General features: G+C 39.1%; 4 protein-coding genes across 6 annotated transcripts; 2 read left to right on the top strand and 2 right to left on the bottom strand.

Annotated features, from left to right (window-relative positions):
* On the top strand, positions 1-8108 carry LOC119552161 (PTB domain-containing adapter protein ced-6). 2 transcript variants are annotated; one of them, XM_037861980.1, is made up of 7 exons: positions 1-382; positions 4659-4977; positions 5952-6388; positions 6449-6690; positions 6750-7172; positions 7240-7370; positions 7430-8103. In XM_037861980.1, exons 2-7 carry the CDS (start codon positions 4696-4698, stop codon positions 7487-7489), a joined length of 1575 nt encoding a protein of 524 aa, XP_037717908.1. In that variant the 5' UTR covers positions 1-382; positions 4659-4695; the 3' UTR covers positions 7490-8103. The 2 variants fall into 2 exon arrangements, with proteins under 2 accessions (XP_037717908.1, XP_037717909.1); XM_037861981.1 differs by lacking the exon at positions 1-382 and adding an exon at positions 736-882 and having other exon boundaries at positions 7430-8108.
* Positions 8109-8136: 28 nt separating this feature from the next.
* LOC119552162 (pyruvate dehydrogenase (acetyl-transferring) kinase, mitochondrial) lies at positions 8137-16449 on the bottom strand. Of its 2 annotated transcripts, none has more exons than XM_037861982.1 (6): positions 16326-16449; positions 10955-11162; positions 10708-10898; positions 10068-10642; positions 9532-9630; positions 8137-8439 (listed from the first exon to the last, which is right to left on the bottom strand). In XM_037861982.1, exons 1-6 carry the CDS (start codon positions 16447-16449, stop codon positions 8368-8370), a joined length of 1269 nt encoding a protein of 422 aa, XP_037717910.1. In that variant the 3' UTR covers positions 8137-8367. The 2 variants fall into 2 exon arrangements, with proteins under 2 accessions (XP_037717910.1, XP_037717911.1); XM_037861983.1 differs by lacking the exon at positions 8137-8439 and adding an exon at positions 8472-8595.
* Positions 16450-17521: 1072 nt separating this feature from the next.
* LOC119551480 (protein preli-like) lies at positions 17522-19951 on the bottom strand. The gene is made up of 3 exons (XM_037860843.1): positions 19569-19951; positions 19120-19496; positions 17522-18386 (listed from the first exon to the last, which is right to left on the bottom strand). The coding sequence occupies exons 2-3, from the start codon at positions 19432-19434 to the stop codon at positions 17988-17990; spliced, it is 714 nt and encodes a 237-aa protein (XP_037716771.1). The 5' UTR covers positions 19435-19496; positions 19569-19951; the 3' UTR covers positions 17522-17987.
* A 726-nt stretch (positions 19952-20677) lies between these two features.
* LOC119551371 (golgin subfamily A member 6-like protein 22) lies at positions 20678-22447 on the top strand. The gene is made up of 4 exons (XM_037860693.1): positions 20678-21009; positions 21063-21365; positions 21763-21985; positions 22047-22447. The coding sequence occupies exons 1-4, from the start codon at positions 20714-20716 to the stop codon at positions 22203-22205; spliced, it is 981 nt and encodes a 326-aa protein (XP_037716621.1). The 5' UTR covers positions 20678-20713; the 3' UTR covers positions 22206-22447.
* Positions 22448-27898: the final 5451 nt, after the last annotated feature.

Genomic DNA, 27898 nt, shown 5'->3' with positions numbered 1-27898 from the left:
GTTTGTTGATGGGCGCGTGATCGGTAAATCGAAGTAGCGGACCGTGAAGGTGCAGAGGATATTCCACATAGCACACTGTTGTTGTTGTCGCTGGTCGTTGTTGTTGTTGCTGCTGCTGTGTTATCGTGTAAATTTGCGCAGTTCAGCTTGAAAAGAGAGAGAGAGAGATAGAAAGACCTGAAAAGAGAGCTCGCGCGCTAAAACAAAAACTATACCGTTGTTTTTGTAACTCTCTCTGCCAGCATCCCGCCATTGTTGTTGTTGTTGTTGTTAATGTTCGCGTGTAATTAAAACATTAGAAGTAACAACTAATTTCTTTAATCAACGGGCAAGGCGAGCCTAACGAGTGAAAACAGGCAAAAATAGTTTGGCGGCAGCAAAAGTAAGTGAGCGATTAACTAAAGCCAAAGTCGCGCTTTAAAACGTTATTTTCTGCAGAGTCATTAACGAAAGGCAGGTCAAGAGAGAGAGAGATGGTGAAGAGGGCGAGAGCGATGAGTGGGAGGAAAATGAGAGGTAGAAACAACTAGAAAAAGAGAGTTAGAGAGAGAGGGAGCAAGAGATCCACACAAAGTCTTTGTTTAATTTTAATGGCACTTGAAAAAATTAAAATTACAAATCACCATTGCTCTCTTGCTCTAATCTTTACAATTGTTTATCTCTCACATCTGCTCTCTCTCTCGTTCTCTTGCTCTCCCAAGTGAATCAAAACGAATCGACTTGAAAAAGTTGGAGCCCAGCTTTTTTGTTGTGCTATTCGCTGCTGTCTCCCGTCGCGTTCGTTTGTGTTTGGCGCCGTGGCGCTCCAGAAATAGCGGTGAATTGTTCTGCCTGTGCCTGTGACTGTGCCAGCTCCTCCTTCTCCTCCTTCCACTTGTAACGGTATGCGTGCGTGCAGAAAAGCAAAAGGAGATGAAGATGAAGAAAGCCAAAAGCAAAAGTGCTCAAAGAGCCATTACAATAACCACTGAAATTAACGTTTTCTGTGCCAGTGTGCCTAATGAAATCCCATGTTGTGTTTATTATATCGCCCCGCAACACTAGTACACAGAAAGAAAATCAGTTTTAGTATGATATGAAATCATAAAGAGAGTTGAGTTAAGTTCTTCTATGCAACATTGTAGTGTTTGCCTTTATACGATCTATAAATTTAGTAACAAGTTTTGTTGAATTGCTAGAAAAAGGTATTAGATATGATATCATCAAGAGAGAAGTTGTTAAGTTCTCCTATGTAACATTGTAATGATTGTTTTCATAGGATATATAAATAATATTTAAAAAAGTTTTGTTGAATTGGAAGGAAATATAAAATATTGTAGTTTACAACAACCCAGTTTTTGCTCTTACCAACCTTTTTGCAGCAAGATAGATTTAATTTTTATTAAACATATTATTTGCATGTAAAACATGTGTGAAAATACCCAAATAATAGAGTTTCGATCTGTTTTTTTTCTGTGTACACTTAGAGAAACAGTCACGCACAATGGAAATAGACACGCAAGGTCCGCGTGTCCCAGCTTCAGCTTCTGCTAATTATGAAAGTTGAAAAAAATACCGACGCTTCACTTTGTTTGTTTGTTTTTGTTAGCCTTGTGCAATGCCTTGTGTTGGCCAAACACCTGTTGAATGCCGCCTGAAAATGACTGCAAAACGGCAACGGCAACGGCAAAGAAAGTGTCTGGCCAGCATGAAAAGAAAATGCCCGTAAACACATGGCAACATAAAGCCATAAAACTAAACTCAAAAAAAACACATAGTCAGCAAAGAGAGTGAAAATGGAGGACCGAAAATGGTTCACAATAATTTCACAGTCAGTGCGCAGGCCCAATTGAATTTAAATTTCTCCCCCTCCTCCTTTTCCGCCCCCTTGCGGCCACATTTACTTACCGCATTTGCATATCTGATGTGTACTTTACGACTTTGTCTAATCTCAGTCGCTGGCAATCTCAGTAACCAGTGCTGACAGCCTGGCTGGTTCCAAGCCAAACCTTGTCGGGTTACTAGATCATAAAATGTAATATTTATGAAGCAGAAGCTGTAGTGGGAGGTAACCTCAAGGCACAAACTTTTTAAAACTTACAAAAACAAACAAAATCTTTAGGAGCTTAACATTTTGAAGGTTTACATAGGTGATAAAAACATTTAGCTAAAACCTGGAATGGAAAACATAGTGTTAAAAACATAAATACCATGTTTGGTAGTTGGGGTATTAAAATAATAAATATAAAGTTAAAAGTCCTTCTGATTAGTTGTACATAGGTGATCCAAACATTTAACTAAAACCTGAAATAGAAAATTACAGAAACAAACAAAATCTTTAAGAGCTTAAAAATTTGTAGGATTTACATGGGTAATCCAAACATTTAGCTAAAACCTGGAATAGAAAATATCGTTTTTAATACATAAATAACATGTTTGGTAATTGAGGTTTTAAAATAGTAAATACAAAGTTAAAAGTCCTTCGGTTTAGTTGTATATTATAATAAAAATGAGTTTCAAATTGGTTATCAAAAATTAAACCATTGAGTCCGAACTCTCCATATCTCATTCTTTGTTTTACTTTGTTTTGCTCCAACTCAAACCAAACAAGTATATTTCTGCATTTTCTTTGTTAGGTCTTAAAAATAAATGAAATTTAAGCTTGATATATGAATGCACAAAAAAGGAAAACATCAAAAACGCCCTCTAAAAACGCTGATTGCGAAATACTAAGAAAAAACCTCTATTATCTGCACAATTTCTATAAAGTGACAGTCCCCGAGAAATAGTGTCAAGTTGCTCTCGTCCGCTAATATCAATTTAGACGATATATGGCCAGATCTGGCACGCAGTCTGCATTCCTAACGAGGCGGGAAGAATTGTGGGGGCGGAATCCATAAGTGCGATAAGATGGGGAGGACTACTTCCGCGAATCGTCTTATTTTTTTGTTAGATATATGTGCGTAGCACTCGGACTTGTACGGAGTACATAAACATATGCATATCTGCGGTTTAGTTGTCGACATTATCTTTTGTTCGTCGCTTGCAAAATGTGTGTAGTTGTTGGGGTAATTGCGCACAATTGCCGGGGAACAGGGTGCTTCGAGTCTTAATTTTCTTTCTTTCTTTCTTTTTTTTTTGTTTAGCTACGAAAGCCAAGCGTTGTGCTATTTTCGAATTTTGTATTTTATAACCCGGGCTGTCGTCATCAGCGTCGCTTTGCCGTTTTTGGCCAATTTAGCTTTCGCTTTTGTGCGATTGCCTAACGAAACCCCCATTCCCAGTCCCCCAAACCCCACACACACTCCCCTGCCTTTTTGGCCAACTCCAAAATAAATCAAACTTATAAAATACACACATGCAGGAGGGAAACAAAGCCAAAAAACCAGCAGAGCTTCATTAATTTTTTGCAAGATATTTTTCTTAATTATGAGACGGCACGAAATGTGAGAATTGCACGATAGAACGAGCTCACAAAAGATCCGTTCGTCACATCATCATCATCATCATCTCTGTCCACAAGGTGTGACTTTGATCCGATGTGAGCTCAGCTTAGCTTAGCGACTTTGTTCTAATTTTGGTTTATGGTTTTTCCTCTTTTTTTTCGTTTGTGTGGTTTTATTTCTGAGAAACTGTTGCCTTATTGTCTTTGCACAATGACGTCTGTTTGAGTGCAATTTTACAGCCATACAGTGCGTTTCGTAACTGGGATTTGGAAAAAACTAGATCCAAAGCCTGAAATATTGATAAACCAGTCATTTTACCAGCTCAAGAATTTCACAAGCTGAGTCAACCTCTTATAATAATATAGATACATGTAAAGTCGGCGGTTAAGTGACCTCATTGATGATAACGAATTATAAATTATACAAAAGAGAGCTCCCTTTGGGTCTCATTTTGTAAATATTTCTCGAAGGGTGCAAACAGAGTTCTGGATTAGTTAAAAACACAATGGATCTTTTCTCCCATTTTGTAAACACTCAAATTAAACATTACTCTAGGCTCACGCATACCAAAAAACTAAGGTGCTCAACTTGTAAACCCACCAAGAACTATAAATAAAAATCAATTAATCAATAACCATACTTCAGTGCTTTATAAGCAGCTTCATTGTGATTCTTTGTTCGATTTGAGAAACACCAAAATTATAAATCCAAGGTTGATGAATAAGTGATTTAGATTTCCTAGAATATCAGTTGTTTATTGATATGTGTTATTATGTTGGTTGTTGGAATGGTAATTTTTCTTTGTGTAACTCCAAAACAAGCTGTTTGTTTGTGTATTTTTATAGAAATGTCTAGGTCCAAGTGCACCGATCTCGACAGCTGACGGAGGCAACAGGTTTGAGTCTGCGGTGACGCAGATGGGATTGGCTTTCATGGATCCGAATCTCCCATACCCCCCATACCACCTACCCATTCGGGCATTGTAGATTCTTTGCTGTCCCACTCTCTCGCGCTCTGAACACGATTTGCAATTAGCCAAAAGAATACATTCAGATTCAGTTGGTTGTATAACGATAATTAGCAGTACAGCGACAGCTGGAATTTCTATGCACATTATATATTTTATACTCGAGGGATTTGAGAGGAAAAACCCAATGATGCCGATGCCGATGATGCCGGGCAAAGTTCGATCCGCAACTCATTTGTCAATGCTGATTCCATTTCCATTTTCAGCTCCCTGAAACGCTTAAAGACGGCGCCGACCACCACAATGCCTTATCAGCCAGCCAACAGCGGCGGGACGTCTGGCGGCAGCAAGGCGGCGGCCAAGATGGCCCAGCTGAAGTTCTGGAACAAGCAGAACAGCAGCAAGCAGCAGCAACAGGACAAGGACAAGGACGCCGCCGATGGGGGCAGCAACACCAGTGGCGGCGGCAGCGGCACCGGCAGCAACAGCAACGGGGATGCCAAAGGCGAGGCCAAGAGCGGCAAGCGCAACTGGCTGCACACGCCGGAGCAGCTCATCAGCGGACACGCGGTCTATCTAGTCAAGGTGAGCAAGGGACAACCCACCTGAGACGACCCCGATAGTTGGTACACGGCGAAAAAATCTTACGCTTGGGTTCGGATTCTTGTTGGGTCTAAAAATCGCTGATCACTTCCCAGTTTCATGCTGGTTTTAAGTATTATCCATAAGCTTTTAAGACCGAAAATGAGACCAAAATCAATGACATTATATAGCATATGACCAAATTTACTCTGAATAGGTATGATCTGTTTAAAAGTCAACTTTTCATTCTTAAGTGGCCCTCGTTGCGTATACGCAATGTCAAATACAAGCCTTGAACCTTTCAATATTAACCTCTAGGTAAAGAGGTAAAATATTCTGACAAACCTTTATGGGCACTTTATTTAGCATTGATAAGAACAACCATTACTTTAATCTTTATTAACGTTCATTAATTACCATCGCCATGTTTCATTGACACATTAAAAAGTTTAATATTTCTTTAAAGCATTATTAGAAACAGCGAAATGATTAAAATATGCCATTAATTTCTTATTAAATAATTTAACTACCAATTGAAGAAATGCTATTCAAATAGGGATAAAAAAATTACAATTGCTGATGGAATTTTCTGCAACCTAAAACCTTTATAGCTAGAGTAAGAAAATGTTGACTTAAAGTCAGACCAACAATCTTTTATTGCTTTGTACATTAGTGCATTGTATTGCGAATAAATCGACCGTGAAATGGAACACCTTTTTTTAAACTTATTTCAGTTCCAAATTTTTGTATAATAGCTAAATTCCTTTCTGGACGCCAAATTACCTAGTTATAAATAGTTAGAGCATTACTTATTAAATGATTTAAGTATTTCAAAATTAAATATCTTATATCAATACTTGAAGATTTTGTATCAATATTTAAAAAAAGAAAACAACAATTTATAAAAAATATATAAAAGTAATGATAATGATAATTAAACTTTTCTCACTGTTTTCCATTGTTTGCCCGCCTTTCAGTTCTTTGGTAACCTGAGCGTGGACCAGCCCAAGGGCATCGAGGTGGTCAAGGAGGCCATTCGGAAGCTGCAGTTTGCCCAGCAGATGAAGAAGGCGGAGACGGGCACCCAGGAGAAGTTCAAGAAGCTGGAGATCACCATTAGCATCAAGGGCGTGGCCATCCAGGAGCCGCGCACCCACAAGATCCTGCACCAATTTCCTCTCTACAACATATCGTACTGTGCGGACGAAAAGGGTGTAAAGAAGTTCTTCAGTTTTATTGCCAAGTCGGTGAAGACGCGGGACGGCAGCGATCCGGCGACAAATGGCCATGCGAACGGAAATGGCGATGGTAGTGCCAAGGCGGAGGAGACCCACGAGTGCTTTGTGTTCATTTCCAACAAATTGGCCTCGGATATCACGCTGACCATTGGTCAGGCCTTCGATTTGGCCTACAGGTGGGTTAATTTGAGGTTTTGTATTAGCCATATCATTTAATGTTTCGTTTTTATTAACAGGAAGTACATGGACAGCACTGAGAAGACGAATCTGAGCAAGGCGCAGCAGCAGATCAATCATCTGCAGCAAACTGTAAACGTTTACAAGGAGCGACTGCGCGAAGTATCCGCCAAATTGCCAAAGGCTGAACTGGATGCCCTGCTCTTCAATCTGGGCATCAAGGATATCCTGGAAGCGCCAGTCACAGAGCCACAGAATGGAATCGAGGTGGCCAGCGAAGCCCTGAGCAACGGCAAGCTGGGTAGGATTATATATAAAACTATTTATTGTTATCAAACTAATCCTGGCAATGTATTTCAGATGATGACAAGCTGCTGATTGACACCAATTCCACCACGGCATCGACCCACTCGGCGTCGCCCAGCTCGTTCTTGCCCATTGTCCCGCCGCGGAACAATCTTTCCAGCCAGATTAGCATCGGTGGCAAGAGCAACAGCCAGAAGATGGACGAGCTGCTGCTGAACTCCGATTCCGACAGCGATTTCGATCCGCGGGCTGATGAGATTCAGGACAACGGCAGCAACGGTCGGAATGCGATCAGCAACGATCTGTTTGGCTTTGAGCCGTCCAAGAGTTTTGGCCAGCAGCTATTTGTAAACAACAACGATCACAAGCTGCAGAATAACAACAACACGAGCAACAGCAGCTTACTGATCACAAGCAATAATAGTACCATTAATAGCAGTGGTTTCTCCAGCGAGCTGAACATCACGCCGCCATTGTGTATGTTTTTATGTTTATATTTTTTGAAGTAAGGCTACTTTATTGACGATGTGATTTCCTTTTGCAGTGGCGCCACCGCCAAAGATTGCTGCTCCCAGGCGCCTAACCTCGGTAACAACGGGCAACGGCCTAAATGGCAATACGGATCTATTCGGTTCAGATCCCTTTGAAATGAACAATGGACCGACCATTTTCAAGGTAGGTTTTTTTTATTAAACATTGTTAAATTATTATTAATAAATATACCTTCCTTACAGCAAAATCAGCTGAACCTTGACGACTTCTCGCTGGAGAGTTTGGATCCCCTGCGCAAGTAGAGCGGTGCTACCAAGGCCATTTTCACTTTTCAACTTGATTTAAGCTTTGGGACATCCCCAAAAGTTTGCCTCATCGTTTATCCTTCTACGTTTCTCCGTTTCGCATGCATTCAAATCCAATTGCAATTTGATTTATTTAATGTGTATTATTGTTTATATATTGTATTGTATTTATTATCATTGATTTTTTGTCGATTTTATATTGCATATTATGATTTCTACTATTATTATTATAATTATAAATACGATTATTATCTGAGGTCGAGATCAAAAGAACAACACAACAACAACAATCAACCGCAATGCACTTTGTTTAAACGTATCAATTTGTTGCTGTAGTTAAATAGATTAATTGATTGTCGAGTAAAGCGAATGAAAAAATGTTAACAAGTGATAAATGTGAAAAAATGCTAAACAATGCTAACTGAATGTGAGAATTTTGTATAAAATAATTATAAAGACATAACCCGAAGCAAATGAATCGATTATTGTATAGAGCCGAAGTATGAGGAGAATCAAAGCAAAATGAACAATATTTAATGTTATTGATGCAATATAGAGAAATATTATTATTACTATTATTATTGTGTATGTAAAGAATAAAATGTAGTGCTTAAAAGAAAACTCAACCTCTTGATCTTTAACAATTTGCATTATTTATTATGCATCCGTTTTTTTTTTTTCGTTTTCAAATAACAACACGATAACTACACGTTACTGCCATGAATACAAATGTCAGTTGCTTCTGTTGCTGCTGCAGTTTGGGAATGTTTGCCTAGGGCCAGTGATATATATCGAGATTTTGACATCCACATAACAGTTTGTTCCTGAATCGTCCTGTTGCCTAAACCTGAGTAGCGGCTGCCACAGCGCCTCCTTCAAGCGTCCTGAATAAAGTCGCAGCGCTTTGGTATGCTGGCCGACAGCTGGCGTGCATTCATATCCGAGCTCTAGAAGATCAGAGAGTTTCGTGAGCTTTATAAAGTTACAGAGTAACCTGGGTGACGAGAAATCAAAACCAAAGAACTGCAAACGCATCTCGGCCGGATACAGTCTTATAAATTCTTTAAAAAACCATACAAATAACGCCAACGATTGGAAAAGTTCTGAAAGAAATCATCATTTGAGAGTATATAAGTAAAGAAAGAGGTAACCGAAAGTAACAGAAAGTTAGGATTGAACTGGTTTTTAAGGTAATTGAAAGAATAGAGGAAATGCAGATAAAGCATATGTTTGGGGCTTGCAAAAACTGTGGTCCATTTCAAAGAATTTAGTTAATAATACCTTCAAAAATAAAATGTTTATTATTCTGGGTAAAACTCAAACATAAATAGACAAATCATGTAGTTTTGGTGTATACTTTCCAGTTTATTTGTTTAAAACGTTTTTAACTTAGCCAATACAACTATATAGTGCGCTCAAAAAGATAAATGTATTTTAACATTGCATGCAGTTCGGGCTGTAGCCTAAATAAAATCCACAAATTAAAGCTAATTTCGTAAATGTTTCAAAACATCTTTTTACTTTAGAGTATAAATGTTTATCGTGTATATAGGTATGTATATATAAATATGTATTGCTACAAACGTAATTATAAAGCCAAGGGCTCTGCGCCACTCGCTCCCCACAAAAACAAAAACTAAACAGAACTTCAGCCCGCTTCGAAATAGGCAAAAATGTTTGTGGAATGTCAAATGTTAAATGACACTGTGTATAAAAGAAGTTTTTGAAAACTATTCGGGTTGGGGGGAGTGTGGGGCACATACAAACATAAGTCGTATTAATTAACATTAAACATTAAACAATAAATAAACACTTTTCACTTGACTGGGTTGCGGATGCGGGAAGTGGGTTGCTTGCTTGCTGGGATTGGGTTGATTGGATTGAATTCAATTGGTGCAGGGTGGCGCAAACTCTTTACACAGCCAGGCGGGTTCGTTTCATTTTTCATCTCATTATTCTTTTTTTTTGTTTTGCTTTTTGGCATTTTCACACGTCTACTGGATGACAGCGCTCGTCTTCTTCTTTTTTGCGGTTTTTACCTGATTGGACCAGTCACCCGTGGGCACGGTGGCGCGATAGAACTTAGAGCTTGTCTTGTTGAAGATCGGCAGCAATTCGTTGGCCTCGTCGGACAGAGCCTGCAAAAGAGTCCAGTTTTAATAGGGGTGGTTTAGAAGAAAGCTTTTCATTTCCTAAAAAATATATATATACTAATATATACAAATCTGTGAATGTGATCTAACATGATATGATCATCATATAATCTTAGATTGACTTTAATTTACATTTTAGAGTTTCATAAACTTAATACATCTTTTTGAGGGCAATACTTTAAAGATTTAATTATGCTAGCCTACGTTAACATTCTGTCTTAGATTTTGTTATAAGTCTCATTGTTCAACTTATTTTATTTAATTAATAATGATATTCTATGCTCAAATCATACATAAATCGTAGTCTTTAAAATTACAATGTAAAATTTCAACCCATAACAATGAGACAATCAAAAAATCCAGAAGGTAACATCAAGCTTTAAATAGATAGCATATAAGGCACCAAGTAATCCCCAACCCACCTTCAGATAAATGATCGCATCGGTACCGAATCCCTCGCAGGAGAGCAGCACAATGTCGCCGTGGAAATAGCGGGCGTAGAGCCTTGAGATCGGCAGGCCATATCCATAGCCCGCTAGAGGCACCGTGTGCAGGTCCGATTTCGAGGGCTGCGGCGCTGTGCTGTACATGTACTTGAAGAGCTGGTCGGTCTGGGAGCGGGGAATACCGCCACCCTGGTCAGAGATCTTCACGCAGATGTCCTCCTTGCCCCTGCAAATGGCCACCTTTAGCGGCGGCAATGTGTCATTGTTGTCATGGCCATGGTGCTCCACAACCGCACGCATGGAGTTCTTGAAGAGCTCGAAAAGCATATAGTACAGGTGAGAGGGCACGTACACTGTGCGGATGGGTAGGTTGTCGCCAGGCTCGCTGCTGTGCTGCTGGATCTCCAGCGCCGGACTGGTCAGGTAGTACTGATCGCACAGGAAGCGGGCGTTCTCGTAGGCATCGCGAACCACATCCGACAGATCACAGGCGGGATCCAGACAGCCAATGTGGCGACCACCCGCATGGGGATTTCCTCCAAAGAGCAGGGCTTTAAGGAAAGTTGGAACATAATCAGTAAATCATATTTTTGGCAGAAATTGGGGAACTACTTACTGTGCTGGTTGATCAGCATGCGAATGCTGATGCGTGACATGTAGAGCCTGTCGAGAAAGTACTGAATGGAGCTCTCGGTGGGGGCATCCACCTGGCCGCCCTCGTTCTCCTTCATTTCGATCACACCCTGTGCCATCGTTTGCACTACATCGTTGTGTCGATTTCTAATGAGATCTAAATCGGCCACAAACCTGAGAGATACAATTCGTTAGTAAAATATGGTTGTGTTCAGAATCCTAAGACTCACTTTTGCAGATTGTCGTGGGTGGGCTCGGCTTTCTCGTAAATAAGCACATCCTCGAAACTCTTGACATACCAGGAGCTCACTTCGCTTACGGATCTTGTGTGCAACAGGTTATCCGGGAGAAGGGCGATCTCCTTCATGATATTCGCCAGCCGAACTGGGAGCTCCTTGCGCAGGAATATATAAGATTTCTTTTCGCAGGCATTTTGACCTGTGAAAAAAGTAGAAATAAAATTAAAATTTCTGTTTTGATATAGTAAAAAAGTTAAAAGATATATAAGTTAAGTTTAAGGACCTATTAGTTTGAATAGTGTTATACAAAGTTCTTTACAAAAGTGATAGTAACTCGATCGATAGAAGTTCTATTTTATTATCAGTGCTCGAACCAATAAATGTTACATGAGATCAAATCAATTTACTCGAATAGAGCTAGGGGTTCTTTTGATTATTCCTATGTGTTCTATTTATTTATATATGTTTGTCTCGTGTTCTAGATTATTTAAAATATTTTCCCGTGCAGCTTATCAATGCAGCTATCATCCAGTGATCATGAGCTCACGAGTGAAAACCTCATGGGGACGAACTACCCAACTAGAATAAACAACCTTGTCATATACACAAAAGAAAACAATTCTGAAACCCACATAAATTCAATTGGCTTAATTATCAAAAGAGCCCCAAAAGTACTTGAGCTAAATACATATCTGCATTTGGTGTGTACTATATGTACGTACATCATATGTCTGTACTTTTTTATAAACAAGCTAAGTTCAAAGCTCCCCGGACAAATGTGAAATAAATCAACCGCAGAAAACTTTGCCCTCGTCAAGCTTTGGAACATGCCTTTGTGTTTGTTATTTTGTTGGTTATTTTGTATTCGCCTTCGATTCTCTTAGTGTATGTGTTTGGGTTTTTTCTGTTTGTTTGTCGACAGTCAACAGTTTCGTAACAAAGAGAAAAATCAAGAAACTGCCAGCCACGGTGATAGCGTTGGGATCCACCTTATCGATAAGGCCTTGACCAGCCGGCAAAGACACGCCTTTTTTTTCAGCAAATGTTATTTTGCCAAAAGTTAATAACGATAATAATCATTTGGGGGTTCGAAAAATTCGCCATGGTTTATTAAAATTCCAGACACAAGGCAAAAACAAACTAGATATAGACATATAGACATACGTGGCTTTGCCTTATAAATTGGACTGGAACCGCTTTATGAGTCAATTGTAACGAATTGGCCAAACAAAACAGAATCAATAAAACAAGTTATCAAGGCGGGTGAAAAATACGGAAAGAGAGGCGATAACCTGATGATTTGGTTATAAGAACCTGCCAGAAAGCTATAGAAAAAGCGAAAGATCTCAGTTCAGCGATACGAAGAGTGCGAGATAAACGCCCCTCTATACACGCGCTTCTGCCCACTAACCCCCCTCCAAAGGTTCCTAACAGATGACCTCAAAACAAAGCTTTTAATGCTTTGTTTTTGTTTACTTGTTTGCCATTTTAGACCCTCTCTATCCCCTATCTCTCTCTCTCAGGCAACTCGCTTGTTTTGATAGTAGTTGAAATAAAAAACAATATAAAGAAACCTCCAGACTCGATCGGCCTGTCAGCTTTATACATTCATACATCCATACATTTGTCGTCTGGCACTCCACAAAATGTAGACTTTGATGCATTGCCTTTTCAGTTGATAAGTCTCACCCTCGCTTTCATCGGCGATAAATTCGCAAAGCGTTAAGTGTCTTAATCATAAGTGCTATATGCATTTAGATAATTGCCCCCTATAAAAAAAAGGAAGTTAAGCTGAGGGGCTTGAAGATTGGAAATGTGTTTCAAAACAAATGATAATACAAAAAAACTTGTATACAAAATTTGGTAAAACTGTAATGTCCTATAAAGTGTAATCCATTTTGAAGTGATGACTCTTCTTTAAGGTCTCATTATAATACTTAAATATTTACTTGATCACCTTACTTTAAATAGTATTCGAAGGGTAATAGCAAGGACTCTTAAAGCAACAAGATGCGTAACGGCCTTGTAATCAAATGTTAAGAGAATTGGATCAGAGCCATTAGTAATCGTAGGCTAGAGCGTTCTTTCTCGTATAAATTTAGAATATTATAGCTGGGGTAAAAATATTTAAGCATTGTTAAGTATAATTTCATGTTACTAGAAGTTAACTGCTAATAGGCGAAAAACTGTTGCGTGTTGTAGTCGTGAAATTGAAAACTAGGCACCGCACGAATTCAATACTAGAGGTTAGAATCGAAAATGAGCTGCGGTTTCAATTCCATCCTCATTATCAGCTTGAGCCATTCAATTGGCGATACACATAGAGTAATTTAGTCGCCAATGGCGCATTAAATAATTTACAACGCATGGCACGCAATCAGCTGAAAGGCACTAAGAAATGCAATTTCTGCAAACGACTCAATTGTCCACTCACTGCGGCAATGCAATTACATTTGAAAAGGGGAAAATTGTACCTATAGATAGAACGGCTGACGTCACAGCTGGCTCCTCCTTTAAAATACGACTGACCATCCCCTTTTTTTGTAGAACAGCTGTTCGAGAGCATGGTAATCGCACTCTTCTATTGCATCAGCTCACCTATTGGCAGCCAATTTTGGGAGAATTTCTCTCAAAGTCTTTCGAATTCGTATGTATATTTGACTCACATTCGCCCTGTGACAAAAATAAGGCGCGTGCGACTACGTCTTTATTATCGCCGGGGTGCTCACTCTTTTTCTGGCCTTTCGTTTCTGTTTTGCGTTTATTTCGGCCAACTGTTGACGTCCGCTGATTTTCGTTTCTTTCCTAAAGAGGTTCCAAAGTTCAGGTCCGATTTGTGGGCGAAATGAGGTGACAGCATCCTGGACTTTGTCCTAAATGGTCATTGTGATCTGATCCATCATAATGCATCCATTATACAATACACATTCGTTTTGCATCTTTCCTCTTCCTCCAGTCAAATAATTAAGTCTCTTTGTCCCAAGAAAAGTTGGCACATGATCAACCCAATCATCAATTCCACATTGGACTCCCAATATACATATATCATATATATTTTATATTTTCCATTGAAATAAAAACGTGGCCTTCAGATATTTGTGTCAAAATGCTATGAATTTCGCATTAATATTATAGGCTTAGTGGGCGCCCTCGAAAAATACTATAGACTAGACTTTATATATGAGGCCCCTCACTCAGGCGCGAGTTTTAGAACCTCGTTTCCATTTCTTGAACTTTGCTTACTTAGTCTACCAAGCGCTAATCGATGGTTAACCTGAATCATCATATTCTAGGGTGCATGATAATATATTAACAATGTCCCAGTTCAATAACAAGCCACACTCTACAGATATAAACATAATTACTCCAAGTTTATGGACCCCCACAAACGCCAGAAAAACACAATTAAGTGCCGGGTACAGTTGAGGACAAAACGAAAGCAAAAAACCACCTTATCTACAGACCGACATCAAAGTTCAAGTATAGCCAGGTATATATTTTAGTTATTTATTCGGTCAGTTCGATGAGGTGTGGTAAATTGCGTGGCTATAAAAGCTTGTAAACTAATTCCCTTGTTTTGTGGCTCATAAAAAAAAACCCTAGGTTGCTTAAAAAAGAAAACAGCAGGGCACAGGCGGCCTTAAAAGGGATAGAAAACCGGCAACAAAGCCTGTTGTTTGGTTCTAAATTTAGATGATGATAGCTCAGCCTCCGGAGGCCAACCATTTTCCCTGCCATTTTCCAGCCGAGCTACTTGGCCTGGCTTTTATTTCTGTTCACGTCAGGTTGCCAGTTTTTCAACAAGAATGCCCTAGAAGTTTGCACTCAAGTATGTTCGTTACACGGGAAAAAATTGACTATTTTCGATGAGTTACGTGAATGAGAAGGGATTTGAAATTACTTATAAAGGTGTTTTTAGAATTAGGCAGTTCAGATATAGAGTTTTTTAACGTTACTATACTATATTCAGAAATCATCACAAGGTATTATTTAAATTTGATCAGCTAAAGGTTTTTAAGAAAATATAAATTTTATAGAGGTTATATATGGTAATATACTATACTATATTCAGAAATCATCACAATGACTTATTTAAATTTGATCAGTTAAAGGCTTTTTAGAAAATATAAATTTTATATAGGTTATATATGGTAATATACTATACTATATATAGAAATCATCACAATGACTTGTTTCAATTGTATCAGTTAAAGGCTTTTTAGAAAATGTAAATTTTATATGGTTTATATATGGTAATACCTCGAAGTACAAAGGAATAGGATTGTACTAAATACCATATTGCTCTGCACTAGATCCACTCAATTCGAGTGTTGCGTGTTTAGTTATTGGGGCAGGTAGAAGCCGTGAATTTCGGGATATTGCAGGGGGTGGTGGGACTGACATTGAAACGTCATTGAAGGCCACGTGCCGGCTGTCGGCGTTCAATGAAGTGTGGGCGGAAAAAACGCTTTTCTCGTCCCATCCTCATGTTTCATCGTCGAGACTTGTTTATGGATTCAAATAAGGCCATCTCATAAACAGGTTGAGTTGTTCTAACTTCCGTTTTTGCAACAGGCGGTTGGGTGAGAAGCGGAATAGAAAAAAAAACTCGGTGGGGGTTGAGGAAAAGCCTAAGCTAAGCTGAATTGAACTGTGCATTCAATTGTTTATACAGCCTGACTCTGTCTGCCTCTCAGTCTCGCTCACAGTCCACAGTTTGCCGGGCACAAAATAATATAAACGCAAATGCTTAATTGACAATTCAATGAAACGAAATTGGCTATTAGACAACGGGAATTTTGCGCAGTTTAGCAGCACAGAAAGATCGGGTTATGCTATAAACGAAATTTTAGACTAAATGAAAAATGATATTATTTTTCAAAGTTATAAAGTAGGCTCATCAAAAGATATTCAATATGAGTAATTAATTATGGGTTTTATTAAGGGGAGGAAGTCAATAATTACAAATTATTTATTGCCCTTGGTCAAAACTTGTTAGTTTCAAAAATGTTAGACCTTTAATTAAATACAATTACTCAGGGAATAAAGATTATTATAAGTAAATGTTCTAGAAAAACCTGGAAAGTTATGTAAGCAAACATGTAAGAAAAATTTTACTGGTTTAGTTAGGTGTTTACAAAATTAAAAGTTCTTATCGCAAGCCTTTTTTTAGTAAATGCCATAATAATTCTAGTTAACTTTTTCCATAACACTAATAAGACCTACAAATGGTAATCTCTAAAATGTGTTCAATCTCTTTGATAACTCAACAGCTTTTTGATAAGATCGTTTAAAAAATACTGCAAAACTAGGGTTCAAGAACCCTCCCTTAACTTAAGAACCCAAGTTGTTTTTTACTCACCAAAGTCCATAAACTGCTTTATCGAGAGGGGCGACGGATTGAAGCCCGAGTAGAAGTCGAGCATTTTGGCCAGACTCCCCAGCGAAGAGGAGGCGGCGGAGAATCGGACTGGAAACAGGCGCATTTTGGGTTTATTTTTCTGGTTCGCGGGGGATTACGTTGCTGATTACGATTACGTTTGCCGGCCTCTGGGGCTTATCTTTAACAACTTTGTTTGCCACTTCAGAATTACTTTAAATTATTTCGCCGCGAAGAAGAAGAGACTGCCGGTGTCCTTTCGCTCACCTTCGCTTTTATCGCCCTCTCTCTGTCTTTCTCTCTCTCTTCGCAGGACGTTGACCGCGCTCTCGCTTTCTTCGGAGGAAGGAGATGGGGGAAGATGGGGAGACGAAGAGCGGTGGAAACAGCTGGCAACGTCTTGAAAAAACTTGAAAACTCGGCAGTGTGCTCAATAAATCAATGGAGCGTTCTTAGTGTTAACCATACAAAAGTGGTAGCAAAAATATATATGTAAGGTATTTTGTGTTAGCTCTGCTCCTTGTTGTTGTTGTTGTTGTTTGTGTGATGAAAGGCGGGGGCGACGGGGCGCTGACTCTTCCTCTTCTCCTGATGCGCCATAAACGTAGCTGATTTGTACGGTATTTGCTTGGTTTTGTGCTCTATTGTCTCGCGATTTCAGCTGCAGTTCTTCATGCGATTAATTATTCTCGATGTTTTAGCGCGACTTCGACGCGAACGGTATGAATTTCGGATTGAGAATGCGACTCCAGAGAGCTCTGGAGAGAGAACGCCGACTTTACCTGATTTTATACCGCTCGCAGCACTTGCCATTCGCAACGAAGCGGAGAGCTTTTGGCGGGGGCGTAGGTGTAGTGTTGTAAATGGTTTAAACTTGGCTAAAGGTCCGGCAACGCTGGGTCTGACTAAGCTCACTTTAAATATCTGGCAGCGTTGGCTCTAACGAATATTTTTAGTTTGCACTGAAAAAGAAATATTAAAATTCAAAATTAATTACATGTATTGAAAATATATTGCAACAATACACCAGTAAAATATTTAAAAAGTCATTTATATTTTTAACGGATCTTATTAAAATTAAGAATTTATAGTACTTAATTATACCAATTAAAATAAAAAGCGCCTCCATTCTTAAGACGCATTCCCTATCGTCAACTAAATCCAAAACAACAAACCAGTTATTAATGCCGTGCATTTCTAACAAACTAAATGTATTTTAATAATTACAATTTTATGAACTACACGTGTGTGCGATTTTCTTGAAAAAATATACAACAGTTTACAAAGAAATCCCGAATTTGTCACACGGCTTTTTGTTTCCATTTTGACCTAACAGAAGATACACAATAATGTAAATCAAATGACGAAATATAAATGATAGAATTTTGTAGGATGCAGGTAATTGGTTCAGCAAATAGTGCCTCCGTTCTGATCAGCCGGCTGGCTTGCGCACACACGGAATGAAATGCAGCAAAGTATGGTTGGTTTTTGCTTTGGAATACATGTTTTAAAACCGCCGCCGACCCGACGTCTCCGCCTCTCTTCCTTTTTCGTCCTGGCAAATTCGTTCACTCCGGATCCGAAGGTATCACTAGGTAGATTCCTCAGTCCCAAACAACATTAAGTCCCGGTTTAGCTCGTCTTTCAGTTCTTGACAGAAAAGAGTTGCGCAATCTTGGAGGCGTGGCACTTGAAGAACTCGTAGCCCACTTTGGCAGCGCTCTTCAGACTGCCTGAGTTGTTGTGATTGCCGGGTGAGGTGACTACGGCGGTGGTGGTGGCCACAGGAAGTTCCGCGGCTGAGGTCGTCGACGTCAGTGCTGGCTGGTGGTGTCCTCCACCCACCAGGCTGTGCGGAAACATGCGTCGCAGGACGTGGTTAAATCCGCTGGTAGCCTTGTTGCCATTGGACTTGAACCGCTCGATTCCGAAGGCACGAATGGCCCGCGAGAATCCAAACACCTGGGAGCTGATGTAGGCTCTTCGCACTGCCAGTGTGCTACCATCGTGCTGCTCGCTGTATACAACGATTTCGTCGACTTTCTGTAAGGGACAAGAGGGATATTAAAATTAAATAACGAAAATATAGTATCGTTAATTCCGATTTCCAAACGCTGCTTAACAAGTCTGATTCTGAATATTCCTTTATCTAATAAGTAGCTTATAACTTTAATAAAATTGGCTTGCAATTGGTGGATCTCGTCAAGATCTTCGCTAAGAAACTGGTTTTATATCGACTTCCCAGGTATTGAGGAATATAGCGTTCATATACTTAAAACAGCAATAAAAAGAAATAGGTTACAATGTCATAATCATATCTACAAGTATTTTATCAATACTTTCAAGGAGATTCCAATCGGCTTATAAATTTCTGTTTAGCACTATGACTAATCTCAGTATGTGACTGATGTTTACTTCTGTATGAAATTAGATTAAATGAAATTAAACTTTTATGCCTGCTTGAACTACTATTTATATCCAATTAGTCATGGTATGTTAGGTAACAAAATTGGCCTTGATCATGTGTAATGGGTAGAATTTATGTTAAATTTACTCATTCCATATCAGACAAGGTTAACTATCCCTACAAATCCTAATGGGTAAGCAACCACATTACATAAACATAGTACTGGATTATAAATCAGCTTATTAGAGAAATAACCACATCCTAAAATGTGATATTTTTTCTACAGATCCTAGTAGGTAAACCGACATCTGTATGTTCCATAAGAGTAAACTATAAATCTGTTAAGTAAATAAACTCTCTTTCACTTGCCATGATCTTGGTCATGCCCAGGTTCCTGGTGAATGTGGTGAAGGTCTTCTTGACCGGGTCCAGCACGGAGTCCTCCACAATCTTGACCGGCAGATTGTTGTAGAAGCGTGCTCCCCACTTGGGCACCGGATTGGTTTTCGACAGGAGGCGGCGCGAGAAGAGCTTCCCATCGCGCACCTCCCTCTGGATAGTGTCCTCGGTGAGGACGTGGGTGCTGGACGGATTCGGGTAGCGATTCCAGTAGGCGACCACCACGTTCTTCCAGCTGTATTCGAAGACCGTCTCCGTGCGACAAGTGGATGCTGCGACGACCATTGCGAAGGTTGACCAATGAACTCGTCGACGAGTCTAAAAGTGAAAGCCGCCTTGTCCCTGAGCTGAAAAGTGAACCGATAATCAATTGCATCGCATGTTTCCGGCTATAAATAGACCCCAATCGATGGACGTACCTTAGCGAGGGGGTCGAAAATGGGCGGGTCTTACGGGTCTAGACCTCCAGAGTGCTGTGTGAGTGGGCACCAATTAGCTGTGGCACACGTTTATTCAGCTAGCAGCTTGTTATTGCCCCGACTTTGGGCGCCTACTGAGAATTTTGTTGTGTAACTGCGTCACAAACTCCGGCACAGGGTGCCTCGGGTTCTGCTCCTAGGATTTCTGGCTTTATGCCGGCGATGTCCTGTTTTTCCTTAGTTGGCTCGACCTTCAGTGCCCCCTTCTCCTGGCTGTCCACAGTTTCATCGCTTGATTCCTTAGGGATTTGTGCCAATTCGGTACCAATTTTATGCCTGTTCAAAGGCCATCCGGAAACATCTGCGCTGCCTGCTCGCGGCGTTGCCAGATAGTACATGTGCAAATAATACCAAAAATGCAGTTTCCCAATAATCTAGTATTTTTCGTTTTGATTTTCAGATCGCAAATAATTAGGGTATTCCTAAAACAGTATCGTTATCAACAATATTGATCTACATTTAATTTTAATTAATAATTTAATTGATAATTTAATTTAATAATAATGAATACTATGAAACTTCTGTTAAGGACAGAAAGATTGGATACTTAAATGTTGGTTACACAATTCTGGGTTGTTCTAAGCGTTGCTGAACTTTTGTATAGACATTTCAAGACTTTAAGAGCACCCAAGTAATAATGAAAAATGGCGCCAAATTAAAATTTAAATTTATTTCACATATTAATACCAATTAATTGATTCTTATATATAATATATTTATAAATTAAGTGAGCTGAAACTTAAACCATTATTGAGACACAATTAAAAATTAAGAAATTCTGTTTCCAAAGGAAACAAATCAAAGTGCAAAACTTTATAATAACCGCCCACAAATCTACATATGAAATGAAATTTATTAAAATATAAAATTATAATAAGTGATAAAGAAAATTAGGACCATATTTAATCGCAATTACAATGTGTATTCTAATATTTATAATTTTACTGAAGACCAATGGTTGCCATAGAAATTATTGAAGCTTTATCAACCGATTACAGTATTCCTTCCGAGTTGCGCTTAGAAACCAAATAACAATAGACAAAGCTAACTTACCTTAGTAATTATAGAGACAAGTGGCTTATAGCATGGAGGTTGTGGAATTTCTCACCCGGACCGACCGACGGAACCTCAAATCCCAAATAGGATTTCAGGTGGCGCAAAGGATGCGAGAATGGTATGAGGATGTGGACAATCGCCGTTGGAGTCTCAGTCTCTTACTCCAAAAGGAGGCTTTGGAAGCGGATGAGAAGATTGCAGAAATGCTCCAGGAGCAAGCCGATGAGGCGGATCGAAAGCGGCACGAGTGGATCGAAATGGAGAGATTAAAAAGAGAGGAGGCCGAAAAGGAACTGGTCAAGGTTAAAAAGCAGCAAAGAGAGATGTACGAAATAGGTTAATCCTTAACTTCCCAGTTAAAAATTATATTTGTTCTAGTGAAAACTCAGAGGCCCATCGTCATATGTTAACAAAGGAGATTCTTTTAGAATCAAAGCAAGCTCAGCTCCACCAAATCGAGGAGAAAAAGGCTTTGAAACGCCGTCAGGCCTGCGTAGAGATCCTTTGGCAGCGCGTGTGGCAGCGACTGGATGAAAGTAGAGCCCAGCAGGAGCAATATGAGCTGCAATTGAGGAACTTGATAGAAAACAGGTGCCAGACCCAAAATCTGGACAGGGATCGGGAGCTGAAGGCCCAGTTGGCCAAGGAGGTGTTTGCAGAGCAACGCGAATGCTCTCAGGCGTAAGTAGTTGAAAAACTTGGAAGGGACTCTTTATCTTGATTTAAAATGTACTCTCTTAAGCAAAAATTTACAATTAAAATACATTTTTTGCTTGCCTACTTCTTCATAAAAATCATTGCTCATATATGTACATATTGTTCGTCCCCATCTTCAACTCAAAGTAGGGCTTAAAACTTAATATTAGTTTAACATGCGGATGAGTAATTGGCCTTTAAAGTATAATGTTGTTATATGATAAAATCTGAAAAATGTCTAATAACTTTTTTAGATAGGTTTATTTTCTTATTTCGTTAAATATTTAACAAAACAGGTTTTTCCCAAGCTTCCTAAATTACACTAAAGATTATTATATCATTATAAAATACTAACATTTTAGTCTTAATCCCAATTTTTCAGCCTGGAAATCGCTGCCGAGATGGATGTCCTCAAGAAACAACAGGACCTCAAGAAGGTAAAAGACAAACGGCGCCAGCAGCTCTCTGACTTGCAGGATCAGATCAAACAGAACCTGATGATCAGTGCCCAGCAATCGCAGGCCCATATACGTGAGGATTTGGGGAGCAACATACTCGAAGATCGACAGATTTACGAGGAGCTCATGGAGAAGCGTTGCGCCAGGGTGAGATGAAATCACCTTTACTACCTGTATGTATAACCCCAAAACCTTTGTTCTGCTTTAGACCCACAATCGCGATTGGCACCAGCGCTATATGACACATACCGCTGAGGAGCGTGCCGCCCGAAAGGAAGAAGATCGGCGGCTGGACCGGAAATATCTGGGCACTGGGTGTGTGCTCAGCCAGCAGCAGAAGCAACCATATGGCAAAGAAGTGCGCTAATACCAGTGGACTCATCATCACCAACGATCAATGGACGCACGCCTCATATTTGGATACCATATTGCAATTATATTTATGACTGATATAAATCAGGCGATGGCAGCGATAAGGAAAAGCGTATCACGCACGGGCGGCATAAAACCCCTGATAATGCCCACCATCAACGTCACCCCGTGGAAGCTGACCAGCTTTGGCCAGACGCCAGCGGCTAATATGCAAATGATAAATGCCAGTACAGTCAAGCTTCAGTAAACTGAACCCTGATTGATTAAATTATAAAAACTTAAAGAGCATGAAAAATTTATATTTGCATATTGAATTCAAAACATCGTACTTAATAACATCATTATTATGCAAAACATGTTTAATTACATTAATAAATAATCATATTTAGGTGTTTATATACTTATTGTGTCAAGAATTTTCGATTAAGATCAAAGTTTAAAATCCTTAATCCATTTTAAAAATTTTAAAACAACGCATTTTATTTAATGGATCCAAAGAGAGACTAAAATAAACAGCTGCATACCTTTAGGCAGCATTATTTCAAGTTATAGATCCTTAAAAGATTAAAAAAAACATAAACTTTGTTGGGAAAGTAATTTATATATTTTTAAGCATGGTAAACAGAATTTTTTATTGAAAACTCGTAAACTAAATTCTATAGGTATACCTTTTAAGTTTAAACTTTAAAGTTAGTATTATGAAATCTATAAGAATTTTTTAAGTCTCACACGAAATGTTAGGCTATAGAAGTTGACCTGTAGGATCGATAAGGCTTGTAAGTGTGGCTCGAGCAGCGACTTTGACAATATTTCTGACACTTGGACAGGACTTGGAACTTACCTCCTGGCAACCCCTCTGCATGGAGTATTTATAATTGACCACTTCCGCAGCGCTTGTCTCCTCAACTGGTTGCCGCTAATTAGAGTTGATCGGTGGCCATGTCGCCGGCAGCAGCTGCAACTGTTGCAAGTTGCACGTTGCACGCTGCAACTGCTGCTGATGCACTCGCGAATGTAAACACACTAACCGCTGTGTTTATTCAATTAAAAAAGTGCGGGGCAGAGATTTTTCGGCGGGGAGCGACTAGCAAATTGCCCTGGCAATTTCCATTGCAATATACTTAGCCAAATGGCCAACAACGGGTCATTTGGCAGACGAAAGGCACTCGTCTCGCATATTTGCCCATGGTTGATAAGCAATTTCAATTTCAGCGGGATTAGGCCCATCGAGGTAATCTGTGCTCATCCATTCCCGGCATACATGGAGTGTTTATTTATAATATGCCAGGCTCTTGTTTACTGTCCAAACAACTATCTGAAGTATTTTGTAAGATGCACTGGGGAAAAGGCTTAGTAATACCGAAAAAGAGTTTGGTTTGCTTTATTTATAGAGGTCTATTTGGAGTTATGTTTTGCAGTAGCTACATATGAGAAGTCAACAAGGTAGATTATTAATATAAACATCACTTAAAAGTGTATGGTTTTGTCAATTAAGATCTAAGCCATCTAAATATCCTGTCGAAAAGGGGATTAAAAAAAACTGGACACACAAATTGGACCTTTATTTTTTACCTTAACAAATATGTAAGGATCATATTGGTTATGATTAAAAATTTCCGAATGTTGTAACAAATATCCTTCCATACACAAGGATTCTTGTAATCAAATATGTAGGGAAAATCAAAATTAATTGGGAACTAATTGATCATTTTACTTGTAAATTAAGGGAAGAAAAAATGAAAACCAACCTTTTTAAATGGGTATTATTAAAAATTAAAATCCTTATAATTATTTTTCCAAGTCTTTCTGTAAAAATCAGTTTTTGAACTTGCCTTCCAAATCAAGTTACTTTTTATTGATTAAGTGTGTTAAGTGAATTAATTGTTTAAGTGTACTTTTTATAAACGTTTTCAATTTTGGCAAACAAGTTGCCGTAATTAAAAATGATTGAATACAATCCCATTAATCAATAAATATCCCTGTATAGACTTCAGATGATATCATCATTTTTTTGGACTGCTTATTTAAATATAAACATTCCTGTACCTTGAAAAGTAATTAATATATTGATGAATGGTAATTAATTTATGGAACGTGTTTTCAAAGATACATTTTCCCACTGTGTACAAGGCTTGGGTAAGTAGTTACCCCTTCCCTTCAGAAAGCCTGTCCAGTTGCATAACACGATTCCATACATCACGCAGTTTTAACTCCAGCTCCAGCCAAGCCTGAGAACCAAGTGAACCGTAGGAAAATCCAGGCGGCGCGTTTTCAAAGAGAGGTGTCAAAGTCGGCTGAGAATTACCTCAGCCTGGTACTCCTCCTGCTGGGATTTTTCACGGCATGTCATTAGCCCCTAAAGGGGTGGCTGCCCGGGTTATTTATGTGACACTTACAATCGTGACAACATTTGCCAAATGCCATGGCATATAGAAAAATGCATTCAAATGGAAATATCTCAAGAACAATGCTGCCACATTAGTTAACAGGCATCGGAGTACAAAATAAAAGGGCGGTGTATTCTCTAATATCCGCATAAATCTGATTCCCTTGGTAACGCCTCCTAGCTAAACTTAACTACGGTTTTATCTGGGGATCTGCAAGATTTATAGATTCTACCTTGGGGCCCCGAAGCTCGACTTGTACGCATTAATAAGCGTTTAGAGCCCAGGCTAATTGCCAACGCCCACAGAAGCAGGCCAGGAAAAGGGAAAATCCAGAATGGCAAGTCGACCAAATAATTGTTTATGTGGGCGAGCAGGACATGTCGGGTCGATTGGTCCAGGTCTATGGGCCTCCTATTGTGAGGTTGCACACGTAGTACACCTAGCCATCGGGAAATCGGGACAAAAGGCTGCGGTCAAGCACTGATTGAAATGCCCACGCCTGCCCACGTCCTGCGATTGTGGAGACCTCCTGCCAACCGCCCCCTGCCCCGCCTCCTTTTATCCCTATCGAGCTGTACGTGCCGGACATATTTAACGCCTGGGTTCCAGGCATGAATTGTTGGTTCCGCCGCCGGCGACGCGGGAAAATAATGTTGCACCAATGTAGCGTGCAGGCAGAACAAGTGAGGTAAACACAATAAGGAGTCGGAACTATTGTTACCCTAGTGTTTCGCCAACATATAGAGTAGTTGCAAGGGGTTACGAAGTAAATTGATTTGAGGAATTATAACATTTAATACAAATAATGATATATTACCCTTTAGTTTCCCTACTTACAATAAAATAATGAAAAACTTGTTTGGTGGTAGTTATAATAACATTTAGTATTTAAAAGCTAGATGGCGATTTTTTTTTTTTATCCAGAAAATATAAGGAGGTAAGTACAATGAGGAGTCGGAACTATTGTTACCCTGGTGTTTCCACAACATACAAAGTAGTTGCAAAGGGTTACGAAGTAAATTGAGTTGAGGAAATAGAAAATTTAATACAAATAACGCTATATTACCTTTATGTTTCCCTACTTACAATAATATAATAAAATACTCGTTTGGTATAGTTATAATAACATTTAGTATTCAAAAGCTAGATGGCGATTTTTTTTTATCCAGAAAATATAAGGAAGTAAGTACAATAAGGAGTCGGAACTATTGTTACCCTAGTGTTTCGCCAACATACAAGGTAGTTGAAAAGGGTTACGAAGTAAATTGAGTTGAGGAAATAGAAAATTTAATACAAATAATGATATAATACCTTTTAGTTTCCCTACTTAGTAATATTAACATTTAGTATTCAAAAGCTAGATGGAGATTGTTTTTTGATCCTGAAAAAAACATCAAGCTTTGGGATCCATTATTTATTTCTATAAACAGAAATAGGTAATAACATAATAAGTAGGTAAAATGAATCATTAGAGTAAATTAAATTGCGGTAAGCTGTGATAAAATAGTTTTTATTATAATTAAAAGGGTCTTTATATAAACCACTTCAACAGGTTCCGCAAGTCTAACCGCAACATATTATTGAAATTAATAATATTTTGTTTTCTTCAAAGTTTTGCCAAATCATAATAAGTCACAGTTTAAATACGAATTCGATTGACCTACATATATGACTTTAAATATTTCAGTTATCAGGCTTCATGAGCGTAATTTGCGTAGTATTTTTCATAGAACAGGTATGAGTCACAAAGAATTTATCGAACGGTTTCCCAAAAATGTGTCAATATCATAAATTGCTCACATTTACGAGTTAGTAAAAAAAAAATATAAAGCGAAATTTAGTTACTGTGACAAAATTATGATGAATCATGGTACACGGTATCATGCTGTGCTCCTTGTAATAATTTTTAGACAATAACCATCTCTTCTCCCTTATAAAAAGGGGCGTTCTACCTTTGTGTGCCACGGTGTTGTTGCAATTTTCATGCCTCGAAATGAATTTCGCGCCTGAAATTCGCTAGCCAATTTTCATTATGGTCTCGACTATTGAAAATTGCCAACCCGCTGGCCATTGTCATAGGAAAAAACTATATGGCACCCCTCCCCCTGATGGCCAATGTAATTTTTGTGCATCTGCTTTCTTCAATCTATCTATTCCCCCAGAGGTTTCATCATAAACTTGAAGCCATCATTGACAGACACGCGTAGAACCCGAATCTCTCCCCACATTTGAATTCGAAAGAAAAACTGAAATTGACAGCAGATGCGGGCAATTGAAATTGGGGAAATTGGGGAATCGGCTGGGGAGAAATGCAATTATGCGATAAAAGCGAAATAAAAAATTGTGTTAATTGTTGAAAAGGCTTGCATGGAAATTCGGTGCGATCCACTCCATGGAATGGCTATGTCTTGTTTGTCTTTCGATCTTTTACGGCCGCATCAATCTCACCGAGATGTCCGAGTGGCCTGAGTGCTGATAGCCGGAATGGTGTTCACTGTACAGTAATAACATCGCCGCGAACGAAGTGAGTGAGTGGCACTTGGCTGTCGCTCCGCCTGATTGAGTGATGCATCATTCGGTGGCTCCTGGTCTCTTGGTTAATTCCTGTTCATCTTGCTGAGTGGCCAGGGCAATAAATTCGTTTAATATGCAAAACGAATGCAAATTGATCGGGTGTGAATGGGGGCGAGGGGTGGTGAAGGTGCCATTGACTAATTAAAAATCACAAATTGGTCTGCTGACTTTGCGCCAATTGCTAATTAGCCATAGATCAGAGATCTCTCAACATGGCCAGTGTCCAAAAGACAGGTTTGCGATAGCTGGCCAAGTCTCCTCGAAATACTAATGGCCAGCAACTGGCTGTTTGCCTATAAAAAAAGAAATCCAAAGCCAGTTGGCAATAGTTTGGGGTTATTAATCTCTGCTGTCAAGGACATTTCCTTGTGTAATTTGATTTAAATTGCTTGTTTCGCTCACATAATTTCGTCATTTTTTACACAGATCATATCAATTGATTTGCATTACTACGATCGGCCAAAGCAAACCATTAATCGTTGGAGCGGCTGATTTCAACATTTGCTAGAAAACTTGATTTTGGGGAGTGTCCTCTTGTGAATAATACCATATCCAGTTAGGTGTAAAGATCGAGATTCGGAATGTCGGCAGATAAGAGTGCCTTTGCATGGGAATTTCTTAATAGCCATTCTAAATACTACTCCAAGTTGCCAAACTCCAAAATCTTATAGCTTACAAATGATCCAAACAAATGTTTTCGAAATAAGTATTTAATACCATAGTAAAG

Source organism: Drosophila subpulchrella, chromosome 2R (assembly GCF_014743375.2).
Source record: "Drosophila subpulchrella strain 33 F10 #4 breed RU33 chromosome 2R, RU_Dsub_v1.1 Primary Assembly, whole genome shotgun sequence".
Classification (NCBI taxonomy): Eukaryota; Metazoa; Arthropoda; class Insecta; order Diptera; family Drosophilidae; genus Drosophila; species Drosophila subpulchrella.
Note: the sequence above shows the minus strand (reverse complement) of the source record. Positions and strands in the feature narration are given on the sequence as shown.